General features: G+C 38.1%; 2 protein-coding genes and 3 long non-coding RNA genes across 9 annotated transcripts; 4 read left to right on the top strand and 1 right to left on the bottom strand.

Moving 5' to 3' along the window:
• On the bottom strand, positions 1-4,389 carry LOC113309013 (L10-interacting MYB domain-containing protein-like). Of its 2 annotated transcripts, XM_026557451.1 has the most exons (3): positions 4,321-4,389; positions 3,846-4,219; positions 1-3,700 (listed from the first exon to the last, which is right to left on the bottom strand). In XM_026557451.1, the coding sequence occupies exons 2-3, from the start codon at positions 4,176-4,178 to the stop codon at positions 2,528-2,530; spliced, it is 1,506 nt and encodes a 501-aa protein (XP_026413236.1). In that variant the 5' UTR covers positions 4,179-4,219; positions 4,321-4,389; the 3' UTR covers positions 1-2,527. The 2 variants fall into 2 exon arrangements, with proteins under 2 accessions (XP_026413236.1, XP_026413235.1); XM_026557450.1 differs by having other exon boundaries at positions 3,846-4,374.
• An 815-nt stretch (positions 4,390-5,204) lies between these two features.
• On the top strand, positions 5,205-7,368 carry LOC113308613. 2 transcript variants are annotated; one of them, XR_003339941.1, is made up of 4 exons: positions 5,205-5,272; positions 5,391-5,441; positions 5,948-6,139; positions 7,085-7,368. It is a non-coding gene; the product is annotated as an uncharacterized LOC113308613 (long non-coding RNA). The 2 variants fall into 2 exon arrangements; XR_003339942.1 differs by lacking the exon at positions 5,948-6,139.
• Positions 7,369-7,595: 227 nt separating this feature from the next.
• Positions 7,596-13,703, top strand: LOC113313763. Of its 3 annotated transcripts, XR_003342023.1 has the most exons (10): positions 7,596-7,728; positions 9,431-9,631; positions 9,805-9,889; positions 9,994-10,043; positions 10,719-11,000; positions 11,276-11,342; positions 11,438-11,553; positions 11,889-12,013; positions 12,207-12,368; positions 13,349-13,703. It is a non-coding gene; the product is annotated as an uncharacterized LOC113313763 (long non-coding RNA). The 3 variants fall into 3 exon arrangements; XR_003342024.1 differs by having other exon boundaries at positions 10,719-11,342; positions 13,355-13,703; XR_003342022.1 differs by having other exon boundaries at positions 10,719-11,342.
• A 425-nt stretch (positions 13,704-14,128) lies between these two features.
• On the top strand, positions 14,129-17,337 carry LOC113313302. Its single transcript, XR_003341783.1, has 2 exons — positions 14,129-14,289; positions 16,585-17,337. It is a non-coding gene; the product is annotated as an uncharacterized LOC113313302 (long non-coding RNA).
• A 1,535-nt stretch (positions 17,338-18,872) lies between these two features.
• On the top strand, positions 18,873-22,728 carry LOC113311762 (putative disease resistance protein RGA4). The gene is made up of 2 exons (XM_026560560.1): positions 18,873-22,490; positions 22,609-22,728. The coding sequence occupies exon 1, from the start codon at positions 18,873-18,875 to the stop codon at positions 22,485-22,487; it is 3,615 nt and encodes a 1,204-aa protein (XP_026416345.1). The 3' UTR covers positions 22,488-22,490; positions 22,609-22,728.
• The last annotated feature ends 4,754 nt before the right edge of the window (positions 22,729-27,482 follow it).

Below are 27,482 nucleotides of genomic sequence, written 5' to 3'. Positions count from 1 at the left end.
GCACGACAACCCATCTCATCTATTGCAAGAAAGAAATACTAGTTTTTTTTTTTTTTCCCAAACCAAATCTAATCCTCATGGATTCTGCTTCACGGCCATTTTCAAGAAACTGGCCGGAGGAAGACGATCATGGAATCTCTATCAAGAAACTGTACAGGAAAATAAATAAAAATTTCCAGACTATAAAATCCAAGGATCTATTATCATAAATGTAATTTGTCTCAACGAAATTTAGTTGCAACTTTCGGCTCCTACTCCATTAACCATAAGTAACTTGATAAGCAGATCTTTAATGGACAAGTTTGCATAATTTTCTATACACAGGGATAGGTGAGAAGCAAATAGGAGGGACAGAGTACAAGGACACTGCAAGAATAGATGATTAACAGTTTCATCTTGGCCCTCGCACAACCTGCATTTCTTGTCAAAACCATGGATCCAGTGATGGGAACCAGGGATCCTTCGAAGTAGAAATAGTAGTACCACTCCCCACTTGCCAGCAACAACCTTCCTTCATAATTCCCCCCAAGTACTTGTGCAGTTACTAATCTGATTACAGCTCCAGAATTTCTTCTCTTTAACATACTTAGCTCTCAAGAAAACAACCCCAGAGACTACATCGTTCATTCAAGAATCTCCATAGATTTTTCTATCTGGGCCTTATTGATATCCTCAAGCTTCCTAAGCCCCATACCACCATTTACCACCATTAGCCTTGGTTTCATTGAGCTTCTCCCATGCAATGAAGTGCCTTTTCCTCTTGTCTTTGTTATCCCCACACCAGAATGCTCTCATTATTCTTTTATAAGCTTGGCCAAAATATATTTAGGGACAAGACAGCAAAATGCCATGTAGTAGGGAAGAATTAAAGCGAGAACACCTTGATTTAAAGTAGTCCTCCCAGCATGATTTAGGAAATGTCTCTTTCAGCCAGCGTGTTTGTCGTCCATCTTCAATTCAAGGAATTTATATGAAGTACAGGCTTTATCGGACTTGGGAAGATAAGTTCCTAAGTACTTTTCGCCAGCATGCATAATTGGAATACCCGTCCTTTCAGCTATCTCTCTCTGTCTAGTAGGATTGACTCACTTGCTGAAGTGGATTGAAGACTTGTGAAAATTTGTCTTTTGGCCGGACCAACGAGTATAGATATTTAGAATGTCTTGCAGAGAAGTTATAGTGCTGTCATTTAAAACTCCAAAGAACATTAAGTCATCTGCAAGCATAAAGATGGCTCACCGCAGGTGTATACTTGTTAATTCTATAGCCATTATAGAGGTTAGCACGTTCTAAGATTAACCAAGAAAGACCCTGAGATATAAGAATAAATAAGTAGGGAGAAAGGGGGCACCCCTGTCGAATCCCTCTTTCTTCGTAGAAGAAACCCATAGGAATTCCATTTACCATAACAGAAAAGAAAGCAGTACTCATAATTAAAACAGGAAGGGACCCAGTTATACCAATTCCCATTAGAATATGCTTTAAGAAGGTCCAATCCGCCCTATCATAAGCTTTCCACATATCTAGTTTCAGGTCAAAAGATCCTACCACTGATTTAGAGAGTTTCATTGAATGAACAAGTTCTTTAGCGGTTATTATGTTGTCTAGGATCTGTCTTCCTGGCATGAATGCCGATTGATTCTTAGCTATTAAACCATCCATAAATTGCCCAAGTCTCCTAGCTATTACTTTAGTTACAAATTTATATAACACATTACACAAGGCGATGGGTCTATACTCGGCTGCAATTTATGGAGACTTACATTTAGGCACCAAAGTGAGGTTAGTGTGGTTTATACCTGCAGGGAGAGTTCCAGAGCTGAAGCAATGTTGAATGAGTTCCGTAACCTCAGCTCCCACAAGATGGCAGCACCTCAAACAGAAAATAGCTGGGTAGCCGTCCGGACCAGAGGTTCTGAGATCACCAATATGACTTAGAGCAGTCTTTAACTCCTCACAGATGGTACACAGCTGAGTTGCTTTATTTGCTCCTCTTGCAGGATGCTTTTGACAGGAAAGAAGGTAGGTGGCTAGAATTATCATGCTTGTGATACTGTCAGGATTTGAAGTACACTCACTGCTCGCCAACTTAATTGCAGGAATGTTATTTTTCCTTCTCCTTTGCATGACTGACAGGTGAAACGCTCTAGTATTTTTGTCAGCTGCTGAAATCTAATGGGATGTATTACACTGCTTCAAAAATTTCTGTCTTGTAATTTCCAGGTTGTCAAGCTCAATCTTTAGCTGTTTTTCCACCTCACTTATGTCTTGCAAGCGTACCACTTTCTGAATCTCTAGCCATTTTCTTTGGGTAGCTTCCACGGCTCGATCAACATGTTTAAATCCTTTTTTACCCCATTTCATAAACTACCACTAGTATTATTCCAATTTACAGCCATATCTTTCAGCCTAGTGACCAAACTACCATTAGTATTGTTCCGATTTTCCTCAACCATTTCCATGTCTTCTCTGTCCAAATTTATTCTCATGACACAAAACTTTATGAGAATAATACACATTCGGTAGTCTACGAAGAGCGAAGTTTCCTTAACAACCACTTCTTTTGAAGGCTTACATCTAAAAGTACAAACGCTTTCGCTCTCTTTGCATCTACCTCTAGAAAATCACATGCATCTAAAAGTAGTTCTTCATCTATGTCCGGTAAAGCACGAAGTGCTGCCATCCAAGTTTCTGTTGAGACATAATCACTCGTTTCTTCGGTCTTCTCTGCCAACAAAGTGACTGCACTCCTCATCTCTTGAATAGCATCAATCATACTCTGGTCTGTGTTCTTCAGTTTGTTAGAGTATCCAGAACCTAATGGCGACTTAAGTAGACCTTTTTTATGCTGATTAAGTATATCACCATTCAAATATGAGGAGTCTTCCTGAACTTTGTGTACTGGATCTCCGCCAAGATTGTTATTTCTTCCGCTGATATATGTATCACCATATATTATGCACAAATCTTTGTAATATGGCACAGACCTGACTCGGTACTGTCTGGCGTCTGGGTGTGCCTTGACATAGTCATCCCAGACATGAGCATCAGCTTTGACCATGTGTAGTGTTTTATCCCACTCAAACCTACCATGGCCAAGAAGTCCCTTAACACACAGATATTGTTTCCTCAGTGTTTTGAAACGATTATACAATGCATTCTTGTCATACTGAGCTCCAAAATTTTCGCCGAACAGTGCAATCATGTGCATCCATACATCTTTCGTAAAAGTACGCCCAATTTTATTCCCTTGAAGGATATGATCCTTCATAAGATCAATAAAATAACGGTCCTTTGAGGGTGTCCAACTGACCCTAGTTCGATATTCACAACGAGTCAGCTCTACCTTTGACGATCCTTCATTTGCAAAAGCCCCTTGGTCAGATAACACTTTCTCGCTCTGTTTGTTTGGCATTTCCGAGGAATGAACCATGTTCTCTGCCTTACAGAAACCAATTTCAGCACCAGCCTCTTCTTCTTCTGTGCTTATCTTCCAAATAGCCTCATCACCAGCATGTGAAGAGTCTTTGACATCATAAGCTGGGTCTCTTTCAATTGCAGGTGATTCAATCAAAAAATCATCCTCCATATATTCTTCATCACGAAATTTCTCCTCAACAGGTGCACCACCGAATATCACACACAAATCATCATAGAACGGTGTGCTGTTAGTTCTGTAAGACCTTGCATCCGGGTGTGCCTGCACACAGACACACATCATTTCAACACACACAACTTAAACAAATGACTAATCCACTCAAATTGCACAAATGAGCCTTAATACTTCCTCAGGAAAAGTGATACTTTTGGAAAAAAAAAGTGAAACAGATGGAGAAATGTACTACCTTAATGTATGTATTCCACATATTATCATGAGCAGCAACCACCATATGCCTGGTTGTGTCCCATAGAAATCCATTGTTGAGAAGAGTAGTAATAGCATCATATTTCCTACCCAAAGTCCTGAAACGGTTCTTTAATACATCTGTGTGATATTGAACCCCAAATTTCAGTCTGAATAATGCTGTAATGTGTGCCCATACTTGTTTTCGAAGTGCAGAACCAGTCATCTTCTTCTTCCCTCTTGGGCCTCCTCTCAGAGCTTGTTGTTTTAGTAACTCAATGAAATAACGAGTCATTGATGGTGTCCAAATAGTCTTTGCAATATTATCACCCATTTCTTCTTTTTATACCCCAATTTTTACAGATCAAATTAGGTCTAAAAGAAAAAAAAAAAAACAACTTGGGAACAGAAAGAACCCAGTAAGAATAGAACCCTAATAAAGAAATCGGAATCGGATAGGAGAGATTAAAACTTACTTGTTTGGGATAATATTTGCCGGATTACAGACTGAGAAGAAGATCTGAAGTGGAGTGGAGACTGATGGGGATAAGAAAAAAAATGTATACAGCCGCCCTCTCCAATGTAAAAAGTGAAAATAGAGATTTCCTTTTTAGTCCACTAAACCTGATCCGGATTAGTGGCTAGTCCGGGAAACAATATTTACTCCATAGTCCAAAAAAGATTTGAAAAGAGTAAAATTACTCTACTAACCCTAACATATAATATACTATGTATGATAGTAACATATGTAATATGTAATAACATATATACTAGTATTAATACTAGTTTACTAGTATACTAGTATACATATGTAATATGTAGTAACATAATAGTTACTTAATACTAGTTACTAGTAGTAATATTAAATGTGTTGATACTAATTAGATCTGTAAGGGTGTTTTAGGCATTTAGAAAATACACTTTATAATCTCCACAAAGTTTTTGGACTAGCGAGCATGTTTTTGGACTAACGAGTAAATGTTTTTCGTGGGTGGACTAGCCATTAACCGGGTCATGAAAAATTGGACTAAATAGTAATTCCTACGACCCTATTCTCTGCTACTCACGTATGAACTGCACGTGCCGGGACGTTAAACTCTATGTCTAGCCCAATGTAGTCAATTTCGTCCGTACCGGCCGATATATCGGCGATATTACCGGTATCGGACGCTGAGCGATACGGAAATCCTAATATCGCGATACGGTTTTTTACCGATAATATCGTCCGATACGGGAAAAATGGTACATCGATTTATCGGCGATATTCGGCTTTTACAGTAATTTATGAGGGCATTTTCGGAATTCTATGAGAAGGGAAGAAATTTAATCCCTAAATCCCATCGATACGCAAAGGGAAGAGATTTAATTCAGGTAAATTTGTTTGCAGGTTCTTCTTCTCCATCTTAATTGATTCTATCTTAACAAAAGGTTGGTTTTCATCATTAACAAATTAGTTTCTCCATCTTAATTGATAGTTCCATTCTTGTTAGATCTAATCAATTTATGTGTGTTCTTTCTGTATGAAACTATCAAACCAACTGTACAGATTCAGCGTATAGCTTCTCCAATGATTAACGTAAGAGCAGAATAAATCAAGGTACGGCTACTGCTGCAACTGTTTCATGAAATATTCTTAATATTTCGTCTAAATCTAGGCTACTGTTTCATTTCAACTCATACTTTGTAGTACAATCCATTGATTTAATTCGTAAATTCATTGTTGGATTTAATTCGTACAATCCATTTCATTTCAACCACTACTTTTGTTGTTATTTAACAGCAACAGAACACAATTGTGTTCCTTGATTTGCTCAAACCACTCTCCTATATATTTTTTTCTATTCTCATTCATTCTCTCATATCTTCTTCTCATCTCAAATTCTTAAAATTCTCTCCTGTTTCAACTTCTTTTGAAAAGCTTTGTGTTTGGGTTTTGTTAAAATTTGGTTTTGAGAAATGGGTTCTGCTTGTAATTTTGATCAGACTATATTAGTTACTGGTGGAGCTGGATTTATTGGTACTCATATTGTTATTCAGCTTTTAAATGAAGTGTTTAATGTTCATATCATTGATAATCTTGATAATTCTGTGGAGGAACAAAAGAGTGCCTGCAAATCTGAAGCTTGTACTCAATCTATGCACCACGACCAGTTGTACGCCATTTTTCTCAGCGTATATATGGTGCACTTAAATAGATCGATGTATCTCAAGCTTCTAGAATGGAGTGTGGGGTGTGCATAAATTTCCATCTAAAATTTTAGCAAGGAACTGCAAATATCGGAGAGCATTGACAACGTAAGGTGTTCATTCTCATTATGACTTGTGTTGAATATTGTCTGTAGCTTGGGGCTGCAAGGATTTTTCCAACTTGCTCTCAGAACTGTGTTGACATTACTTAGTTCTTCTGGAGGTGGTAATTCATAACCGAAAATGTGCACCTGGATATTTCTAGGGACATGTAATTAACATCCCAAAATTTGTGCTGGTGAGATTAGTGATGCTACTTCTCCTAGAGCCTGTCTATAAGAGTAAAAATGAGACAATTTGGGTAAAATGAAAATGCTAGGGATGGTACGCAGCTAGCATTCTTCCCATTTTTGACATGCTAGTTTGGTGATTATGCTTGCAGACTTAAGGTTCCTTTGGTATGAGTTTGGACTGTAGGTTGCTTTATAGTCATGTGAGTCATTCCACTGACTTCCACTAATCTAAGCAACGGTGTTTATATCTTTGTGGGTTTAATTGTAGCTTCTATCGTATTTGAATTTTCGGTATGAGTACTGTAGACAGTTTCTATGAGACTGAATATACAACAAACATAATCTGAAGACTTAATTGGTTCTACGTGCTTTGTTTGGTTATAGCCATTGAGTCCATCTGTTAAGTCTTAGATTTACCTCACACCTTGCCAACATTAGCATCAGTCACAGAATTTTGGGCCTCCATCTTTGGTGAATTGAGTTCACTCAAATTTTTTGCAGCAGATATTAAAACTGATCATGATATTGGTAAGTAAAGTTTCTTTCTCGTGTCTAATGATTCACTGCTGTAGGTTTTGACGACATTTCTCATGACACATTATTCAACTGAACTTCCCTCATTTGGGTCTTAAATAAAGTATCAAGTAGGAAAATAGAAATGCACTTAAGATTTCAGGGGTTGTCTGCTGTGTGCCACCCTAGAAACAGTGAGAAAATGCTGACATATATTATAATTTAATTTGTTTTATTTCTGTTGTAGGTTGTGATTATGGATTCTTCTAATGCATCAAATTCAAATGCCACAAACACTACCTGATGACTTGATGTTGGACTCTAATTATGGGCTACTTGGTGGAGATGATGGAGCTACGGAAGATTATGATATCTATGATGAATCGAATGATTTTGATTAAAATTGTAATGTCCATGTTTAATTATGTTTCCAGATTGTGAACTTTAAAGTTGTGAATTCTCCCATTTTTCCAATTTGAACTTCATACGACGACTCTTATGTTTTGAATGAACTTGTTTGTTTTTCTAAAATTGATGCATTTTAATGTTGTATAATTTTGTGTAAAACAATATAAATTATAGATATAAATTTAGAACCGATATCTCCCCGATATTTGAAACCGAGATCTCCCCGATACAATGTTGTACCAGTGTACCGGTCCTCAGCCGAGACAATCCGGTATCCGATATTGACTACGTTGGTCTAGCGCCATTTCCCAAGAAAATTAAAAAAATTTTTTTTTTCAGCCCCCGTTTACTCTCAAGTCTTATCCACATTTTTGCTCTGAACCAAATTTTATCAGCTTTTCTGAATTAGATTTGGAAGTTCATTTCAGTTGGATGTGATTCTACAGAACGTTGAAGAATCTGCTAGAATCCGAATATCTTAAGGTTAGTTCACTAGACATATCTGTTTTTTCATTGTTAATTGATTTTGTGGAATATGGGTTTTGATTCATTTTTCGGAGGTTTTGCCGTTGAATTGATATTGATATTGATGTTGATGAAATGAACTGATATTTTATAGTGACTATTTTAAGGGTTTTGAATCACATTCCTGTGATGATGAAAGTAAAACCTAATTGGGAACTTCCAATGCTTGTAATTTGTTTGTGTTGATTCATTAGTAGGGTTCTTTTAGATTGAAGTTTAGAATTGTTCCTTGTCATTTGTTTTAGTGTCATGATTTTGATGAATTCGGTAAAACCCCTGTTTCCTTTTTTATGCACTACTCACTCAGTCACTCAAGTAGTATCTAGTAATTTCAGCTTGAGGAAACCTACATAATGGTGGTAGTCTATTAATGAAATGCGGCAACTCTTGTTGTTGTTGTTGATAAGAATGGTAGTAGGTTAAAACGTTAGCAGATTATAGGAGCTGTGGCTTTATCAGGCAACACACCAATAACCATTATACATGTTTGATAACTAGACAGGTATCTTGGTAGTACAAGCAGTAAGTGTTGAAATTTTGGATACAGAACCCGTCACTGTTAACAGAATATTGTCATTTGTTAGATATGAAATGCTGCAAAAATTTGTAGACAAGTGATCATAGGGTAAAGTGTATTCATTCATATTGAAAGGATTAGGATTAGTGCACAACAGCAGAACTTCTATGGTAAAATTGTCAACGTTATAATATTAGAAGAATCATATTGAAATGATCAACAAAAATGTGGCGTATCAAAATGCTCTTCCCAATATTCATCAGATTTTTCACACAGCTACTGCTCCAACTTTGCAGATTGTGCACAGTCCTGACATGCTTGTTTGTTGTTCATTATATAACTTTTATTCCCATTGCTCCGAAGAAGAAAACGTGGCTTATATTAGTGTGTTCTTTCTAGAGAAATAAAGGCACAACAAAAATGAATTCCAAAAAGCAAAATGACGGTATTTTTTTTTAATAACTAATCAGAGATCGTCCTTTGGCTCATTTTTTTGTTCGTTTGTTTGCATTTTGGTCTCATTATCCATCTTCACTTTCTTCTTCTTCGAAAGAGCTGAAGAGTACAACGATTCTATCCTTGAAATCACTAGTTTGTTTCAATCACACTCTATCTTCTGCTGCACTACTTAAATAAAGAGAGCAAGAGAGAAATTTATTCTTGTTGAATACACTCTCTTTTGCTACGAACACTACTTTCATCACCATATTCATAAGTCAGTTCCCCTGAATCTTATTTGTTTCTCCTCAAGAAACGTTTTGCTTTGTTTTATTCCTTCAGGTTTGCTGCCTCTGCCGATCTGATCCAAATCTCTTTCTTTAATTTGATTTTATTTAATTTAACAATAATTATATAGGCTGGTAGATACGAAGAACAAATTTTATTTCATTTTTACTAATTGATTCTGGTTATATCTTGGAACATTTCGTTGCTTATCTATACATGCATAGCTAATCTAATCCAAGTAATCTGATTTAATTGTCTCATTTGCAAAACCTAGCATATACGTTATACCTTACAACAATAATTTCATTTCATTTTATTTTCTTGTTTGTTTTTAAACAAATTACACACACGCACAAGCACATTGTTGTTTTTATGTCAGTTTTGTTGAGGGTTTTGGTAATTCTTTTGTTTATGCAGGGAAAGAGGGACATTGCTGAGAGAATTATAGTTGATGATAACGCACTTCATCTTGTAACAAATTGAAGACCAACTATTGTTTCTAGAACCTTCTTATATCTCACTCTTTCTATTTCTTACACAAAATGGCGGTAGTTGACACATCGAATAAGAATAAGCAGTCCACATTATCTGTTTACCTTTACATCCCCAATATCACTGGTACATACTTACAGTCCTTGTTCAAATCTGTTATTTTTTTCTTTCTTTTTTTCTGTTTTTTTTTTTCCTTAAAAGAGTTAAGGTGTCCTTACTTGCCGTTCTCAGAAGTAATTATTTGTTTCCTTCCTTTTCCGTCAATTGACATTCATTTCTTCAATTTCATTTCTATTCAGGATACATAAGAATTATCATGAATATTGTTGCATTTGCTCGATCTTTTGAAGATAAGAAACTCTTCGCAATACTATACTTCATCAGGTAATCTTTGGCTCCTTAGGAATTGCTTTTAAATCTCAAACTCGGTTTCTTCATTGCCGTTGAAATCTTCACATCTTACTATCTTAGAACCTCTGTGCTTGCAGCTTTGTGTGTGACGGCTTAGACGGCTGGTTAGCTCGCAAATTCAATCAAGGTAGACTTTTTGATTTTTTATTGTTCATTATCATATATGTATTTTCCAGCATTTATCTGTCTCTGAAGAAACAAAAGATGCCTTTTGTTGGTGTTATCCCTATTGAATCCACTTTAATGTGGCAGCAAATCACACTACATGAAGTCGACTCAAAAATTTCTTGGGTCGACAGAAAGCCGCAGTATGATTGTAGAGATGTATGGAGATAAGTTAATCAATATATATAATGCCAGTATTGCGAATCATTTTACATTCAGAAAAAAGTTTATGTCATGAAGTGCAGCTTAAAAGTAAGAAGAGGGAGATAAAGAGGTCATAATAACATGTAGTATTTGACAGAGGGTTGTGGGGCTTAAGTTACTTACCAATTTTGACTTTGCATGAACCCAATGCTTTAGATGCACTACTGCGGCTGTACTTTTAAACAGTTCCTTAAGAGTTTGTTCTGATTCTGAGAATCTGAGTTTCATCATCTTAAATCACCTAGTATCCTAGTCCAAAACTGTACACCTGTAAGGCTGTAAGTTTTTTATCTTAAAAAACACTCTAGTACACAATTTCGATAAATTATTTTCATTTGATCTTGAATCAATTACTCTTGTATAATACCTTGTTATCTCAATGTGGATTTATGTTTTCAGAGAAGATTTATTTAATAAATGTTTATTTGTTCAGATGAAGACCGCTGCAGATGTGTGTGTGCTATATGATATCAACAGGAAGCAGAAACACTGAGTTGATCCTCGTCTAACCATTTCAGCTTCTATTTTGTTTGGGTGTGCATGATGCTGTGTTGGCAAAGGTTCTCAAACATGGGATGAGGTTGATTAGTTAAGATGAAATGCGCAGTCTGCTAGCCAGATTTCTTGCTCATCATATGGCACCCTGTTTGGCACTGTGGTTCTTGTCTTTAAATGGAAGAATCTTGTTATGCAGAATCATTGTTGACATTATTAGGTCAGCGTAGATTTATTTTTCTCATTTCCAGGTGGAATAAAACATTAATCAGTGGATTGTTTTGTTTTATCCTTGATGAAAATGGAAGAGCAACTTATCATGAAATAGAAATGATTTCTGTTTTTCAACCCCCTTTTTACACTTTTCACCCACTGTTGACTTTGTCAACTGCTCACGACTTTGTCAAAGTGGAGAGAGAAAAAAATCTTTTAGTTCCACAAACACGCTGAGCTCCTTGCCCTTCCCCCTAATGGCTTTGAGGTGTATGTTGGCAGCATCCCTTGAGAAGCTTCCAGAGAGGATGCAAGGAGATTTTGTGAGACTGTTGAAGAGGCCACCGAGGTAACAGTTTTTCCAATTTTTTCATTTTTCTCCCCTCATACTGTGTTCTATGTTCAGGGTTCACACTAGTTGCGTTTGTATTTTGGATATATCAGATAAGGCTGATGAAAGGAAAAGATCCTCGTGAGAGTTGGGTCTATGCATTTGTGACCTTCAGAAATAAAGAGTTGGCTGTGAATGCCATAAAGGAACTCATATTTCAAAATTGAAGGTAATCCATTTTCTTTCTCTGAGAAATTAATTCTGTTTCTGTTCCTTCAAAAGTTTAGCATTGCCTCAAGCTTCAGTCGTATTCCACATTAGGAATGTGATTATAGAGCGCATAGTTGCGTTAGGTCCAATAAACGATTTGAAATGGTGTCTTACATTTATATCTACAGATCCTATGCACATTCTTTGGTTGTTTGACATGAGATGGTTTTTACAGTAAGCTACAACTATTTGTGTTGTTGCCGTGATATGTACCTTTCTATTTTCTAGTTGCCACCGGCATTTTTTCCCCCTTATAGAATTTCTTATATATTTGTCCACTTACCTACTTGTCAGGATAAAGCAGTGAAGTGCCCGCCTTCTCAAGCAAAGCACTCGTTGGAAATAATTGTAGAAGCTGGGGAGAGGATGATATAAGGAAGGCTGTGACAGAAATTGGTTCCTGGGTGGAACTGCGAAAGGTTGATTTGCTAATGCTTCATAGAAAGTGTATTTTCTTGTTGTGTGGTGATGAAAACCAGCTTTACCGCTGTGCTTCACATATTTGTGGCTGTGTCTGTGAATGTTCTGTGTTCATCAGGTATAATTAGGGTATTTTGGAAACCAGGGATTGCTGCTGCACTGAATCATGGTTTTCATTGTTTCTTCTCTCAGGACCAATATAACTCCAGCCGCAACCGTAGCTTTGCAATTTGTCGAGTATTACAACAATGCCTGGTCTGCGTATTCCAAGGCATAAGATCCGGATTTAATCTCGGCAAAAATGCTTGTAAAGTGGAAGACCTTAAGCATTTAGATACTCCCTCTTCCTCTCAGGTGATTATATTTCCTTGCCGTGATTTGGTTAATCAGAATTTTAGGGACATTAATGTGGTTGACTAGCCACTTGATAACTTTTAACTAAGTTCTTATAATTTCTTAGGCAAATATAATCAGTGAACTTAGTTAATTTGTATATGTCCTTCAACTATCCCATTCCAAAAAAAATGAGGTTTTGGTACTCAACTTTTAACCAGTCAGTTAGTTGGTATAGGACTATAAGCTGACCAGATTGTTTTGTGTCTTAATCATGTTATTCTTTGCTCCATTTACATGATTATTGTCTTCAATTCATATAGCTCGAGTGAAGTATTTATAGACTAAAGCAAATGGTCAGCCCCATTGGCTGTTTACCAATGACTGGAAAGTAAGACCTTAGTGGGTCCGTGATTACTATCATTTGCTTTAGTACATAATTTGTTGAGTTTTTAGTCTAGACTCCTCTAATCTATGGCAGAGGACCTCCTCCTGCTGGGATGGCAATGTTTCCCATGCTTTTGCCTGATTGATCGAAAATATCAAATGGTAATGGAGCCATGTAAAACAATAAAACATCATGTTACATGATAATTTTGCATCCTACTCTCCACTTTACAGAAAATGGAGGAGTTAGGGTGGCATGACTCATTTGGGCAGTAAAAATGGTTAGCCATAAATTATTGCAGCTACTGACGTTAGAAAAGTGAATTGTCGGATAGTTGCGGTAATTTTTAGCTAATCATTTTTAGTGTCTCAGTGGTTCATTGCTAAATTGACAACACTATGACGGAATTACCAGTTTTTACTATGGTTGGAGGAATTTCTTTTTAGTTCCTCTGTTTATTGTGGAAACAGTTCAACACTTGCAAGTTTCCTTACTTTGATTTTGTATCTGTTCTGGTTGGGGCTTCCTGCCTACCTTGACCTTGATAGTAAATGCTTAATTTACACTAGCATCAGTAAACCTATTAATCTTATTGGTTCTTTGTTGTTTTTAGCAACAGCCTGTGATGCAACCAATCACTCCTCCACAACCGAGAAGTGGAAGGAGCGACAATGACTCAATGGATCCAGGTATGGCACAGTGACAGATACAGCAGCAATAACAGGAGTCGTGGGTCAAACGGAGGAAGGCATAGCTGTGGTGATAATGTCCGACTGTAACCGCGGCCTTGATCAAAGGTGTCGCCCATATTGATAGATCACCTATTCATTACTGCTGTCAACTATCGATCTATTCATTACCTTTTAGCAATAGCTTGTAACCTCTGTAGGTGATATGTAATCAGACTCGATGAACCTTGATAGTTGTACATTGTTTTCATGGAGAGATTTGCTAAATAAACAAAGTCTTTTGGGTTTACCACTCATTGTCTTCTCCAGCATTATGTATCCGTTTATCTTAAACTTTAAACCGAATATTAGTACTTAAAAATTAAAAGGCTGAACATTGGTGACTGAGTCTTTATGAATTGGTACTACTGCACCAGCAACCTTAGCAAAATCAATTTACAGAGACAGCACATACGAGACTTTGAGTTAAATCCCATTGTTACTTCAGATAACAGTGGAAAATACTAGCAGCTCCAGAGAAATGTACAATGTGTGAACCCTGAACCACGGAAAAAAAAATACAAAAACATTTTCAGCTTAAGTTGCTGTAGACCCTCGGCCATTTGTTAAGTTAGTGACCAGCTCTCGCGTACGAACTGCACGTATCGCACGACTTTAGGTACAAGTTAAGAATCCAGTCAAGTGTTTTCCACACTCCCCTTCCCCTCCTCCGTTTAAGTTACTTCTCTTCCACTATTTTGCTCCAAAACCCAGTTTTATTTTATTAGGGTTTGTGAGAAAACCAACTCTAAATTAAGGTTTTGATTGAGTTTCGAAGTTCAATCCCCTTGGATGATTCTTGAAAACGGGGAAGAATCTACTTGAGGTTAGTTCATCAATCATGGTTATTATTTGTGATTTTTCAATTTTGTTTGTTTGTGGAATTGATTTGTTGAGTATGGGTATTGATTCATTATTTGATAACTGGGTTTTGTTATTGAAGTTTAATAAGAGGTTAAATTGATATTGATTTTGGTGAAATGAAATGAAATTTTATTGTTCTTATTCTAGGGTTTTGAATTACATAGTTGAAATCACATTTCTGCCTATATATATGATACTAATTATGAAAGAAAAACCTAATTGGGAACTCTAAATTTCAATTGCTTGCTGTAACTAGGTTCTTTTTGGTTAAAGTTTAGAATTGTTCTTCTCATTTGTTTTAGTGTTATGATTTTGATGAATTGGGTAAAACCCCTGATCCTTTTCTACCAATTTTATCCAATACTCGGTTCAATTAGGATCTAGTAATTCGAGCTTGAGGAGACCTACCAACTGGTGGAAGACAAGTAATGGATAGTAAGGTTGATTCAGGATCTCTTCTTGTTGTTGATAAGAATAGCAGTAGGTTAAAAGATTGGCAGATTCCAGGAGTTGTGGCTAACATACCGGTAGCCCTTATACGTGTTATATAACTAGAAAGGTATCGTGTTAGTAGGCTGGTATAGTTATTGAGTGTTTAGAATTTTTGATACAGAACTGTCACGGTACAGAACATTGTCATTTGGGAGATATGAAATCTTGCAAAAATTTCTAGAGAAGTAAATTTTTGGTTGAAGTGTAATTTGTGATCATGTTATCTTCCAAAGAAGAGGGAGAAAAAGAACTAGATATATAACATAGCTACTCACTATTTAGGAGAAAGGCTAGCTGATTCCCACACAGCACAGGCCAAGTCAAGAGTAGCACATGTGTACATGTTGCAGACAAACCCCCATTGAGTTAGAGTAGGAGGAGGTGTGTACTTACTATGACCATCATCGAGCTAGTGCTAGCATTTGGGAAGGACCAATTTCTTACTTTGCTTATTGGTAAGTCATTTATGGTTATAATTGCTTACTTAGATTGGTTAGCAAGTTGTAATGTTTCTTCTTAAAATGTGTAACCTAATTGGATGAATAGGATAGAGGTTTTAAGTATGTCAAAGCAAATTTTGACAAAATAGGTTGTTAGAATTAGGTTACTCTCAGTTATTCCCTTAATTTTCTGTCAATTAGGCTACTCTCAGTTTTCTGTGTCTACAAGAAAGACGCAACTGCACAAATTTGGTTAAGCCGATAATATGTGTTCTGCCAAAGACTGAACAAGAAGTCATGACATAAAGCAACAATGAAATGGATACAGTAAGTAGCCACTGTATCTGCTATTGGTATTTGATTAACTTCTGCTTGAATCCACTAATAGTGTTTGATTACCTATACTTGACAGTTGCAGAAGATTACATTGCCTTACCAATATGTTCTTATACCACTAAATCCATGATGAATCCTTTTTGCACTGTTAGGCCATCTCCCATCTCATATTAGTCGCATTCTTTATAGTTAATGCTTACAGTACATGGCTATGTGCTGCTTCTAAGAAGTTGCTGCTGCATTGGAGATGCCCAGACCAAACAAGCACTCCTAACCAAACTGGATTACTGTTTATACACCTAATCTTCGCTGCTTGAGAAGCATGCGTGATTCAGTGTATAAATACCAACTCAGTTTCAGTTACAAATGCAGTAATACCACTAATTGTATTCCCGCTGCCCTGATTTTTGCTAGGGTCGTTTTAGATTGTACATAGAAATTCTCATGTAGTGTATATGCTGCTTCATGAATATGTGAACATGGGTATCAATGTCACATCACCAATGCTGTATTACATAGTGAAGCTTTGAGACACAATACTGAAGTGCAGTGTAATCAATCACTCTTAAGTTCTTATAATGTTTTTGCTTGGATAGAAGTTCTGTTTTTTTCTCATATCGGCTATTTTATGTGTACTTCGAAGTCCTTTCTTTCCAACATGTCATATGTGTAAAGTTAGATTTTTATTCTGTTCAAAATAAACTCAGCATACATCATTGCTAATAAATGTCTGCTTGGGTAGTAAAGATCCTAGTCATGTGCCCCCTTTAAACTTGATTTGTTACTGACAGTAACTAATATCAGGATTCATGAATCCCATAATAGTTACAGACTTAAAGTAGCTTTCATCCGTTGGTTAAATGATAGCTATTTTCAGTGCATGTTTCTCACTACTTCTCACACTATTAAATAATACGGCACTGTCTGCATTCTCTCCATTAGGCTTAAAAAATCTGAAATGTCCTCTTCTCTTTTCATTTTTGAATCAGTAATGGCGAACGAAGAGAAACGGCAAAGTGGAATTGAAAATCAGCAACTACAGGAGCAGCAAGAAACTCAAGTTTCTCCAGCAGATTGGAAGGGAAGGTTAGAAAACAAGTATCTAGAACTCAAACAACACGCTGAAGAATATCCTTATGTTTGGGCTTCATATATCCTCGTATATGGTGGTTTTGCTTGCTGGGCAGGTTATAGATGGCGAAAGCTTCGAGCTACTGAAACTAGGGTTCGAGTATTACAAGAAAGACTTCGAAAATTAGTTGAAGCAGAGGAAGCTACTGCTTCAACTTCGACTTCCACTCCTTCGATATCTCCACCTATTAATAAATCTACCACTGCTAGTAAATCCTCCCAGTGACTAGCTTGTGATTTTTTGCACTAACTTTTTGTTGTTTATTTCAGTTGATCGATTAACTTCTCGGCTTTTTTTTATGTTAAAATTAAGGTTTGCAGATTACAGATATGAACTTCAAATTGGATTAGTTTGTTCAAACCCTCTGTTGTAGTTAAGAAATGGGGATACATTTAGTATTTTGTAAAGGATCTGTTTTCTCAAAAGATTTTGGTATTCTATAAACATGTTTTCGCTTAATAGGATCTAGGTGGTATTTTGTGTAATACCATGTCTCTTGCTCTACTGCTAATTTGTAATGGGTGGAATTTGAGGTGCAAAAAGGCGCTCCTCGGAACGATTTTTTTTCTTCTTCTGTCATCGTGTATCATGGTTCTTGATCTTATTCTTAGCTTGATAATGTTTTTTTTTTCTTTTTTTCTTCTTCGTATTGTAATACGTAATGCAAACTGTTTTTTATTTGGTGTGTTTGAGTCGTATCCTAGAAACACTTCTGAGTTTATGATTCTCTGTTTGAGATAAAGCTCTTGTTGCTGCTGTTTATAACTTATTACAAACAATTTTCACCACAAATATACATGGAGAAATATGCTGTGCTCTTGCTAGTCTAGGCCTGTAACATACACAATTTGGCTGATAGTTTCAGCAAAATCTTAGGAATAACTATATATTACCCTGTAGATAGATACACAAGACAGTTGTCTATTTGTGTCGTGAACAAATGTTTTTAAAATTGAGTTCGTCTTTTACAACCAGTTCTATAAACTGGATGATGCAATATCCCTTGGGAATTGGGATCCCAAAGGTGGATGACTGAAAATCATCTTTCTACTGCTGCACTGCCAAAAATCTGTGAGATTCTCCTGGCATGTCCCGAAGGTCTCACATTTGTATATAGGACTACCGAACTCATTATTACCTTCGGTAATTGTAAGATCTAGCGTCCACAATGGACGAGTAAAAAGTGGACTAAAACCATATTTGGTCCAAATTCCAATCACAGTAGGCTGGAGTAAAACTAAATTTGGTCAGATTTTTCTGGGTTTCGGAGTATATTTGGTGCGTATGATGACAGGCGTAAATACTATCTGCGTTTGAAGCGGGGTGTAAGTTGAAGGTAAGTTTAATGTCCGTTCCATGGACAGGCGTTCATTAAAAATCCACTCCATACGGGACGTATGTTTAATGTCTGCTCCATAATCCCATCAGGCGTAACTTAAAGATGCTCCCCATCATTCACTCAGTTTCTCGCGGACATTAAAAATACGCCTGACTATAATTTGCTCCACCGTCATTGTGTTTAAACACCCCCAAACCCCAAAAAATTTAGTTTTTGGTTTTGGTTTTTAGTATGATCGTTTGATTGTGGACGCTCTAATTAACAAGGCAATAAATACGTTGTGGCTAAATCCAGCCTTTGGAGTATGAGACTTTAATAACAACTTCGAGATGTGATTAAAATCCGGATTCAGAGGCAGTTCTTTTTGTTATTTGCGCCAGACTTTAATAACAATGCTAAGCAAATGCAAGGAAACTACGAGCTACTGGCTTAGAAGTACTATGGATTCGCAGTGAAACCAAATTGTTTAGTAAACAGTTTGCTGCTTGGATTATTAAATTGCGCGTTTTTGTACGGTTGAAGCTAAGATGCATGAACATGGTTCAGTCGGACAGCAAATAGCTAGAATAATTTGACAATCTGTTATGACAAATGAAGTACAATTTAATGACGTGTATAACGTGGTTGAATTTACAACAACTTGCGTTATTCAATTTTATAAGATCCGAGACAGCATCTATAAGTTCAGAGCAAAACTAACATCTCACGCATAAACAACTCTCTGAGATTAGTAATTAAAGTTGCTGTCTTCCTATTCTTAATTTCTGGTTTCCTGTCTTCTTTTTAGTTCAGTGAAATTTTCTACTATGGAAGAGATTCTTATGAGCGGTGCAACAGGAATCCTAAAAAAACTGGTGGGTGTTGTCTCCAAAGACATCGGTTTGGCTTTGGATGTCAACGATGACTTGAAGAAGATTCAAACAACCTCGGAAATGATTCTCGCTGTGATTGCCGACGCGGAGAGGAGGCAAGAGAAGGAAGAACTTGTAAGACTTTGGTTACGAAGGCTCAAGGATATTGCTTATGACGCTGATGACGTGATTGATGAGTTCTGTTATGAGGACATGCGTCGCCGTGATAGAGAGGATAGCTTGACGCATAAGGTATTGAATTTCACTTCATCTTCAAACCCTTCACTTATATTTCGTTTCAAAATGGCGAAAAAAATCAAAGACATAAACAAAAGATTAAATGAAATAACCCAAGATATAGATAAGTTTCAGTTACAAGTTACTGCACCTATTCCTGATGGTGAAAGTAATGAACAACTGGACCGACAAGTCACTTCCCATGTTAATGAGTCAGAAATCGTAGGAAGGGAGTATGATGAATCCCAGATAATAAAACTTTTAACAACAGATCCCAAATCATCATCATCATCACCACCACCAGTTTTTGACAATCCTAATCATTCTCTTGAAAAGGTTTATGTAATATCCATAGTGGGTATGGGAGGGCTTGGGAAGTCAACACTTGCACAACTCGTTTACAAAAACGAGGTGGTAAAGAAACTGTTTGAGCCAACAATGTGGGTTCATGTATCTGAAATTTTTGATATTGAAATCCTCTTAGTAAAAATAATGGAGTCTATTACTCAAACTAAGTTCCATAGGGTTTCAAATTTCTGTGTGCTAGTAAATATAGTCCGAGAACATTTAGATGGGAAGAAATATTTGTTAGTACTGGACGATTTATGGAATGATGATTCCGAGCAATGGGAGTGCCTCAAGTCTGTGTTGCTTGTTGGTGCTCCAGGGAGTAAAATACTGATCACCACACGTAATGACCGAGTTGCATCTATTGTTAGGGGAAGTATTCCTCCTTACAATTTGAGTCAATTGCAAGATGATGCATGTTGGTCTATCATCAAGCAAAGAGCCTTTTCTCCTGGTGGAGCATTAATTTCTCCAGAAATGTCAGACATAGGAAAAGAAATATCAAAAAAATGCTGTGGTTTACCACTCGCAGCAAAATTTCTTGGAAGTCTAATGCACTTAAAAAAGAAAGGAAGTGATTGGATATCGATTAGAGATGATGATATTTGGAGTACTCCAGAAAGCAAAAGAAAGATCTTACCTGTATTAAAATTGAGCTATAATAACTTGTCATCTCAACTAAAGCAATGTTTCTCTTATTGCTCAATCTTTCCCAAGAATTGGGAGATTAGCAAAGAAATTTTGGTTCATCTTTGGATGGCAGAAGGATTTGTCAAACAATCTAATATAAAAAACAAAAGATCCGCTGAAGACATTGGACGTAATTACTTCGAAAGTCTAGCGTGGAGCTCCTTTTTTCATAATTTCAAGAAGAACGAATTAGGCGACATCGAGACGTGCAAAATGCACGATCTTGTGCATGATCTTGCCGAAGAAGTTGGTGGGGAAAATGAATTGGCAGCTCTCAAGGCAAGTGAGTTTACAGATGTTTCTAAAGTTCGTCGGTTGAGGTTAGAATTAGATGAAGATATATCAAAAACATTTCTGAAGAAGTTAAGTAACGCCAAGAAGTTGCGTACAATATTCGCCCCCGAAGGTTCTAACGTGGATCCTCTTATATTTTCAAGAAATAACAACTTACGTGTGCTTCATGCGGGTCTTTCACCAAATTTCTCTTTTCCAAAGTTGTCTTCTTTGAGTCTCAATCTGAGACATTTAAGGTACCTTCGCCTTAACTCTCTTGATATGAGGGATGTATCGAATGGTCAGTCCATTGGTAAACTTTATAATTTGGAGACGTTGGTATTTACCAACTTCTATGGTGTTCAAAATCTGCTTACAAACATTCATTCTTTACAAAAATTAAGATATCTTGAAGTCTCGTGGACGGTTATGGAAGAGTTACCTGATTCTGTCACAAGTCTTTGTAATTTGCAAACGTTGGATCTCAACAACTGCGAATTAAAAGTCATTCCTGAATCCATCTGTGGTTTGAAAAATCTAACATCTCTAAATTTATCTTTCAACCCTTTCGAAGAATTACCCGTTTCTATCATCACCCTCTCCAGTTTGCAAACATTAGATGTCAACACCTGCAAAAATTTAAAAGTCTTACCTGAGTTTGTGTCAGATCTTTCCAATTTGCAGATATTTGATTTCAGAAACTGCCCATTGTTAAAAGCATTACCCATAGATTTTGGATCATTAACTCAGTTAAGGTCTCTTGACCTAGAAGGTACTGAAATGACAGTGTTACCAGAGCCATGTTCTAATCTTGAAAATCTTGAGTTTGTGAATCTTTCCCTTTGTGAGTCTCCCAAAGATGTAAAGAATTGGGAAAAAGTTAGAAAATTTTATCACAATCCGCTGGGAAACCCCACAATATTGGGCATAGGAAAACTAGTTTGCCTTGAAGAGTTGTATTACATGGTTCCAGAAAAACAACCTGAATGTAACGTTGGTATTCAAGACTTGGGAAACCTAAACATGCTCGAGACGCTAGGCATTTGGGGTCTTCAGAACGTGAAAGACAGAATGGATGCTGAAAGGGCAAATTTGAAAGGAAAACAGAATCTTCTTGGATTGGCACTATTCTGGGATGAAATAGAAGAAGATCCGCTGCAGATGACGTGTAATGATCTCCAAGTATTTGAAGCTCTACAACCTCCCATTGGTTTGGTGTCCTTGAGAATAGAGAACTTCATCGGTTCGGAGCTTCCGACGTGGATGTGTGTTCCATCTGGTTTCCCAAGTTTGGATACGTTAGTACTTCAAAACTGCAAAGGAATTAAACAACTTCCAGCAGCTATTGGTCAGCTCCCGCGTCTTTTGCAACTTACTCTGGGAGGAATATCTTTGAAGAGATTGGATATAGGTGGATTTTGTTCGTTAATTTGGCTCGATCTTGCTGATATGTTCCTTCTAGAAGAGTTGTGTGATCCCTATCCGTGTCTTGAGATTTTGGTTATTAATGGCTGCAAAAGTTTGTCCAGAATCCCTTGGTTTCCTTGTTTGAAACAGTTGCAGGTGGAGAACATCAATCTCAAGTTAGTCAGCTCAATTTGTAGAAGCCATACCTCTCTCACGAAGGTTCTTTTAAACAGGATAGAGGAGCTTATATTCTTCCCAGCAAGCATACTCCGACACAACTGTAATCTTCAAGAACTGAAAATCGAGGAGTGCAATCAGTTTCAGGGATTTCTAGTAAAGGATGATGAGAACGAGTCTCCTAACTTCCATACTGCTTCTCTTCAAAGATTGGTTTTGTTGGAATGCCCGGTTCTTAAGTTTCTTCCAGATTTACCAAGATGGACTTTTCTAAAGGGATTAACCATTTTCAATTGTCCCTACGTGAAGGAGTCCTTGACCTATGATCTCAAATCCCTCACTTTTCTTCAATACATGTGGGTTGATTTTATTCAAAGAGACGAGCAACGAGGAGATCCATCTGTTTATCACGATATGATCAATTTGATGAATAAGTAGCAGGTACTGTCTCTCCACCCATTTGTTTTTCTTTAGCTATACATCTCATTTACTTTATATAGTCTTCGAGTGTCATAGAATATCAATCTGATCCCTCTTTTTCTTTCATTTCTTGAATCAGCGTTGGCTAACAAACTCGAATTTCTCCAACAGATTGGAGAGGAAGGGTAGCTCCGAAAGACTTCGGGAATTAGTTGAAGCTGAAGAAGCTACTGCCTCGACTTCAACTTCAACTCCTTCGGTACCTCCGCCTGTGTTGTAGTTAAGAAATGGGGATACATTTAGTATTTTGTAAAGGATCTGTGTCCTCAAATTTTTTGGTATTCTATAAACATGTTTTCGCTTAATAAGATCGATGTCGTATTTTGCATTTTTGCTTGATATTGTTTCTCTTTATTCTTTATTTTGGATACTAAGAATTTTTTTTTATTAATCACTGGAAATGGAGTTCACATCAGCTTGGATTTGTAATCCAACTTTTAGAAACTCTATAAATACGAGAATGCCTTGCCATCTTATCAGCTGGTTATTTATTTTCCTACTAATAACTTGCAAGTTCATAATTGATGCTTGCACAAATAGTCCATAGCATCTTATCAGCTGGTTATTTATTTACCTATTAATAACTTGCAAGTTCATAATGGATGCTTGCACAAATAGTCCATACCATCTTGGATAAGTGGTTGATACTCCCATTTAATTTTTTGGTAGTCTCCATTTGCTGCAGCTGCTATCTCGAAACATACGTGTTCCAGGTTCAAGTCTTCCGCCCATCGTATAGTATAGTACAACAATCCCATTACCTCTGCTTGTTTCGTAACTAGGTGTACATGCTCATAAATGCATCCTCCTTGCTCGAAAGCACCTGTAGAGTTACGAAGAATTAGTCCCAAACCTGTGTGATTTTCGGTTAAAACAGTTTTAAAAGACGCATCATATTGTTGATGGTGGTTTTTAGTTCAAGGCTAAATTTGTAAAAGTCTATCTACCTAACCCGACATCAGATGTAGTAGATATTTATATGTCTATATTCCGCAGGGAATTTGAAGAATATATCAAAATCTGATGAGTACATATGTCTTTCTTCATATTATATTGAAACTCAAGCTCCTAGATGAATTGTTCACTAGTATAGAGCCTAATGAGTGTATAAGCTCCTAGATGCATTACTCACAAATACCGGAGCCTGTTGAGTACTTTTCTTGTGCTTATGTTCCCCGACAGAACCCTTAATATTGGTATAGCATGAAGGATTTGTGTTCACTCGCAGCAGAGTAGCACGAACTTCCAAGTACCAAGGTTAAGGCCCTTGCACAAAATACTCAGTCAGAAAGCAAACAATAAACAGAACCGCGAATTAGGAGAAACAACGAGGGAAGCGTGGCCATGACCTAGGCCAGCCGGCGCCACTTGGCCATGCCCTATGCTACCCAACCGACCCTAATTCCTTTGTCGACCAATCAGATCGCTTTAAACCTACCACGCTTCCATGAGTTGTGGTTGGGCCCATACTTGCCGTCCCTATTCCCCATCGACCAATCAGGTCGCATTAAACCTGCCACATGCACCAAAAGGGTGGCACGCCCGTGCTTGGATGGTCCCCTACTTTTATTGACCAATCGGGTTGCTCCAAACCTGCCACAGCTTTAAAATAGGTGGGAATTGTGTCAAGAGGTCGCCATACTAAGTTGGCTTCCCAAAAACCGCGCCAACATACTAACGACATGCTAAACATGCCAAAACGAGCATGCCAAGCGTACATGCCAAACGGGCATGCCAAGTACACATGCCAAACGTGCCACTTACCGCGACAGCATGCCAAAACGTACCCACTCTCTATTCGTGACCAGCATCACGACAGACTTCAATTTTGGCTAGCCTAACTGTAAGCGCGGCCATGCTCTAATGGCGGTGGATGGAACCCTAACTTCTAATCGTGGCACAAAACTATGCCGCCTCGGGCCCACAACATGCCACAAGTCGCGCGGACTTAGGAAACCCTAAAAAAGGCGCCACTCCACAACCACTCGTGAAAATATTTGCTCCTGTGACCGTTTCTACATGGTGGCCTGCCTATGGCTCCTCTGGCACCGTTTGTATAAAATGCCATGCCACGACCACCTACCGCATGCCATATGCGCTAATTAGGGTTTCGGCATGCCAAACCTTAATTTAGGGAAAGTTGTTACGCCAACCAAGCCAGATAATGTTCCACGGAGCATTGGGATTGATGTGGCCACTGAAACTGATGTTGCCACACCACATTGGAGTCTAACACCAATGTGCCAAAATCTAGTGACCATGGCTAGGCCAAGCACTAGTTGCACCATCGCACCGCTGGCATGTACAGGCTGTGCCAGCCATTCCACCATGCCACTGTCATGCACGAACTATGCCAACCATGCTGCATCACCACTGGCATGCGCTAAAGGCGCCACTGTACCATTATCAGGCGCCAACAAGATGTGGCCATAATCAATGGCTACCCTTCCTCATGAGATGCAATCTCGGCATCCAAGTTCGCCACCGAACTGACAGACTTGTAGCATGTTTTAGGCGACCAGCCGAGATGAGCCTAAATCTAGTGGCCATGGCTATGCCAGGCGCCACTTGAACCTCTGTGTCACTCACATGCACGAACTATGTAATCCATGCCGCAGTGCTACTGGCATACGCTAAAAATGCCACTATGCCATTGCCAGGCATCAGCATGGTGTGGTCATAATTGATGGCTACCCTTCCTCACGAGATATAATCTCGGCCGTCCAAGTTTGCTACCGAACTGACAGGCTTGTGGCCAGTTTTAGGAGACTAGCCAAGATGAACCTAATAGCATCACATGTTATTTTCCTGCGGAAAGTCTCTTGACTTTGACTTGCCACACGTAGCAAACTGCTACATGTTTTCCACGAAAATGCTCGAGACATCAAACATGTCACAAAATGGGGGATACTCATCAGGGTATTGGTCTGGCGGTTTACAGCGTGCGGCGTGCAATACGCCCGTTATAAGAAAGTGTCATGAAGCGGGACGATTAATGGTGGCAAGAAGTAAAGGGTGTAAACTGATCCACTTCCTTCATCATGGAAGCACGGTTTCTGGCTGTTACACACTCTTCCATCACTCAATCGTTCCCACTTCCTACGAGACCAGGGTACGTTTTATTATGGCTTGTATAAATAGGTTTCACCTATTTCCACCAAAAGACAAGTTTTGGTCAGCAACAACATAGTATCCAGAAATCACCAAAGAACTGATAGCTTTCTGCAAGCCAGTTCCACTTTCTGATACAAGTCATAAAACAGCCACACCTTCAGAATTAACCATTCTGGTCTCAACACTTTCTTCGCTTCCCTCCCTAAGACCAACCCTTCTCCTTCACTTTGTGACCGAAGCAAGCCTGAAACGACCATTTCTTGGTTTAGGCCAGGATTGTACAGATTTATCTCTCGAATCAAAAGTACTCCCGTGTAGTGCATTGTTTAGGGTCTAGACTTGTTTCTCATCCACACACCCAAATTTACCAAAAACAGCAGAAACAGTTTTCACCCACAAACAATTGGCGATCACAGTGGGAGATCAAATCTCTCGGTTGCAAATTCAATTCCAAATTTCATTTTCATCCCAATTGGTCTTAGGCAAAATTCAAACCCATTTCAATTTCCTAAATTTCTCAAGATGGTTGATCTTAGGAATGATTCAGAAACCCTCAACCCCAATTTTACTTCTCCTAGCACCGAAAATACTCCACATGTTATCCATGAATCTGTTCTTTCATTCAAAACCATTGTCGAGGCTATGGAATCTCGATATTTAACAACTATTCATGATTTGACGAAAATCCTGAATGATATATATTATTGAGAATCAAGCTACTCTTTTCAAGACGCAGGACGAAGTATTTACGCTTTTGAAAGCGTTCACGGATCAACTTTCAAAGGAACCAACGCGTATTCATTCTGTGGGAAGCGCTATCAACCATTCATTTTGGATCAATGCTGATGGTGGTAATCCTTTTTCCAAGATTCATATTCCTACTACTAGTGAGGAGAATGAAGCATATGGTCACGCTGAATGGAAAAGTATCCACCAAGCTAACTTGTCTGCTCATGAAGATCAAAAGATGTTTCCTCAAGATCAGAAAGAAGAATCGTGGAATTTATTACATTCGCATCAGAGTCCTCGCAATGAAAAGGTGATTTCATTATGTGCATCCTTCATGGAAAATATCAATTCCCATATTGCATCATAAGCTGCTAAGAGATCCGATGCTGCTTTACTCAGTCGATCCGAACCGTTCCATAATGAAGAAGCTCGTAAAGACGTTCAGGAAAGCAGGCGTCTTTCTAATAAAATATCAACCTCTATTCAATTGCTAGTGAAGGGAGAAAGAAAAAAACTCCAACAGCGGAACAACAACCCAAACGTGTGGCACCAACGCATCAGATGGCTTCACCCCAGAAGGTCGCGACTAAGGTTCTTGTGCAACAACAAGAAACTGGATATACTGCTCCAAACTTCCCGTTCCCAATCGAGAAAGTAATCGAACTCCTAGAAGTATGGATTCAAGACGATGCCATCAAACTACCTCTTGTTAGGCGCCTACCAACTGAAGAACAAATGGTAAATCCCAAGTATTGCCATTACCACAGATTCGTCAATCATCCTACCAGTGAATGCAATGCTCTAAAACGCATCCTCCATCTTTTCTCGGATCGGCAGAAAGATGTTACACAGACAATAAAGGACGACTGGGGACTTCTCGCGGCCAGAATTGTGTCACACAATAAACTCGGATTTGCAACCTGAAAATTCAGTTTCGTGGAGAGACCCTAAGCGAATAGAGTATGTGGCCGTATCGGACGAGAGCAAAAATGGAATGGCCAACACCAATGTACCATCCGCAAGCGCAGTCAGCACGTCCCATGGCGTTACATCCTCTACCATCAACACCAGCGTCACCAAAATCATCCCCTCTGACATGACGCCTCTTAT

The sequence above is a fragment of the Papaver somniferum genome, chromosome 9 (assembly GCF_003573695.1).
Source record: "Papaver somniferum cultivar HN1 chromosome 9, ASM357369v1, whole genome shotgun sequence".
Lineage (NCBI taxonomy): Eukaryota > Viridiplantae > Streptophyta > Magnoliopsida > Ranunculales > Papaveraceae > Papaver > Papaver somniferum.
Note: the sequence above shows the minus strand (reverse complement) of the source record. Positions and strands in the feature narration are given on the sequence as shown.

What these genes read in the sequence shown, in the direction of transcription:
- LOC113309013 (XM_026557451.1), bottom strand. Translation starts at nt 4,178, where the DNA reads ATGGGTGATAATATTGCAAAGACTATTTGGACACCATCAATGACTCGT. An exon ending in TGTGGAATACATACATTAAG is followed by an intron (nt 3,701 to 3,845) that starts GTAGTACATTTC and finishes GTCTGTGTGCAG; the next exon opens with GCACACCCGGATGCAAGGTC.
- LOC113311762 (XM_026560560.1), top strand. Translation starts at nt 18,873, where the DNA reads ATGGAAGAGATTCTTATGAGCGGTGCAACAGGAATCCTAAAAAAACTG.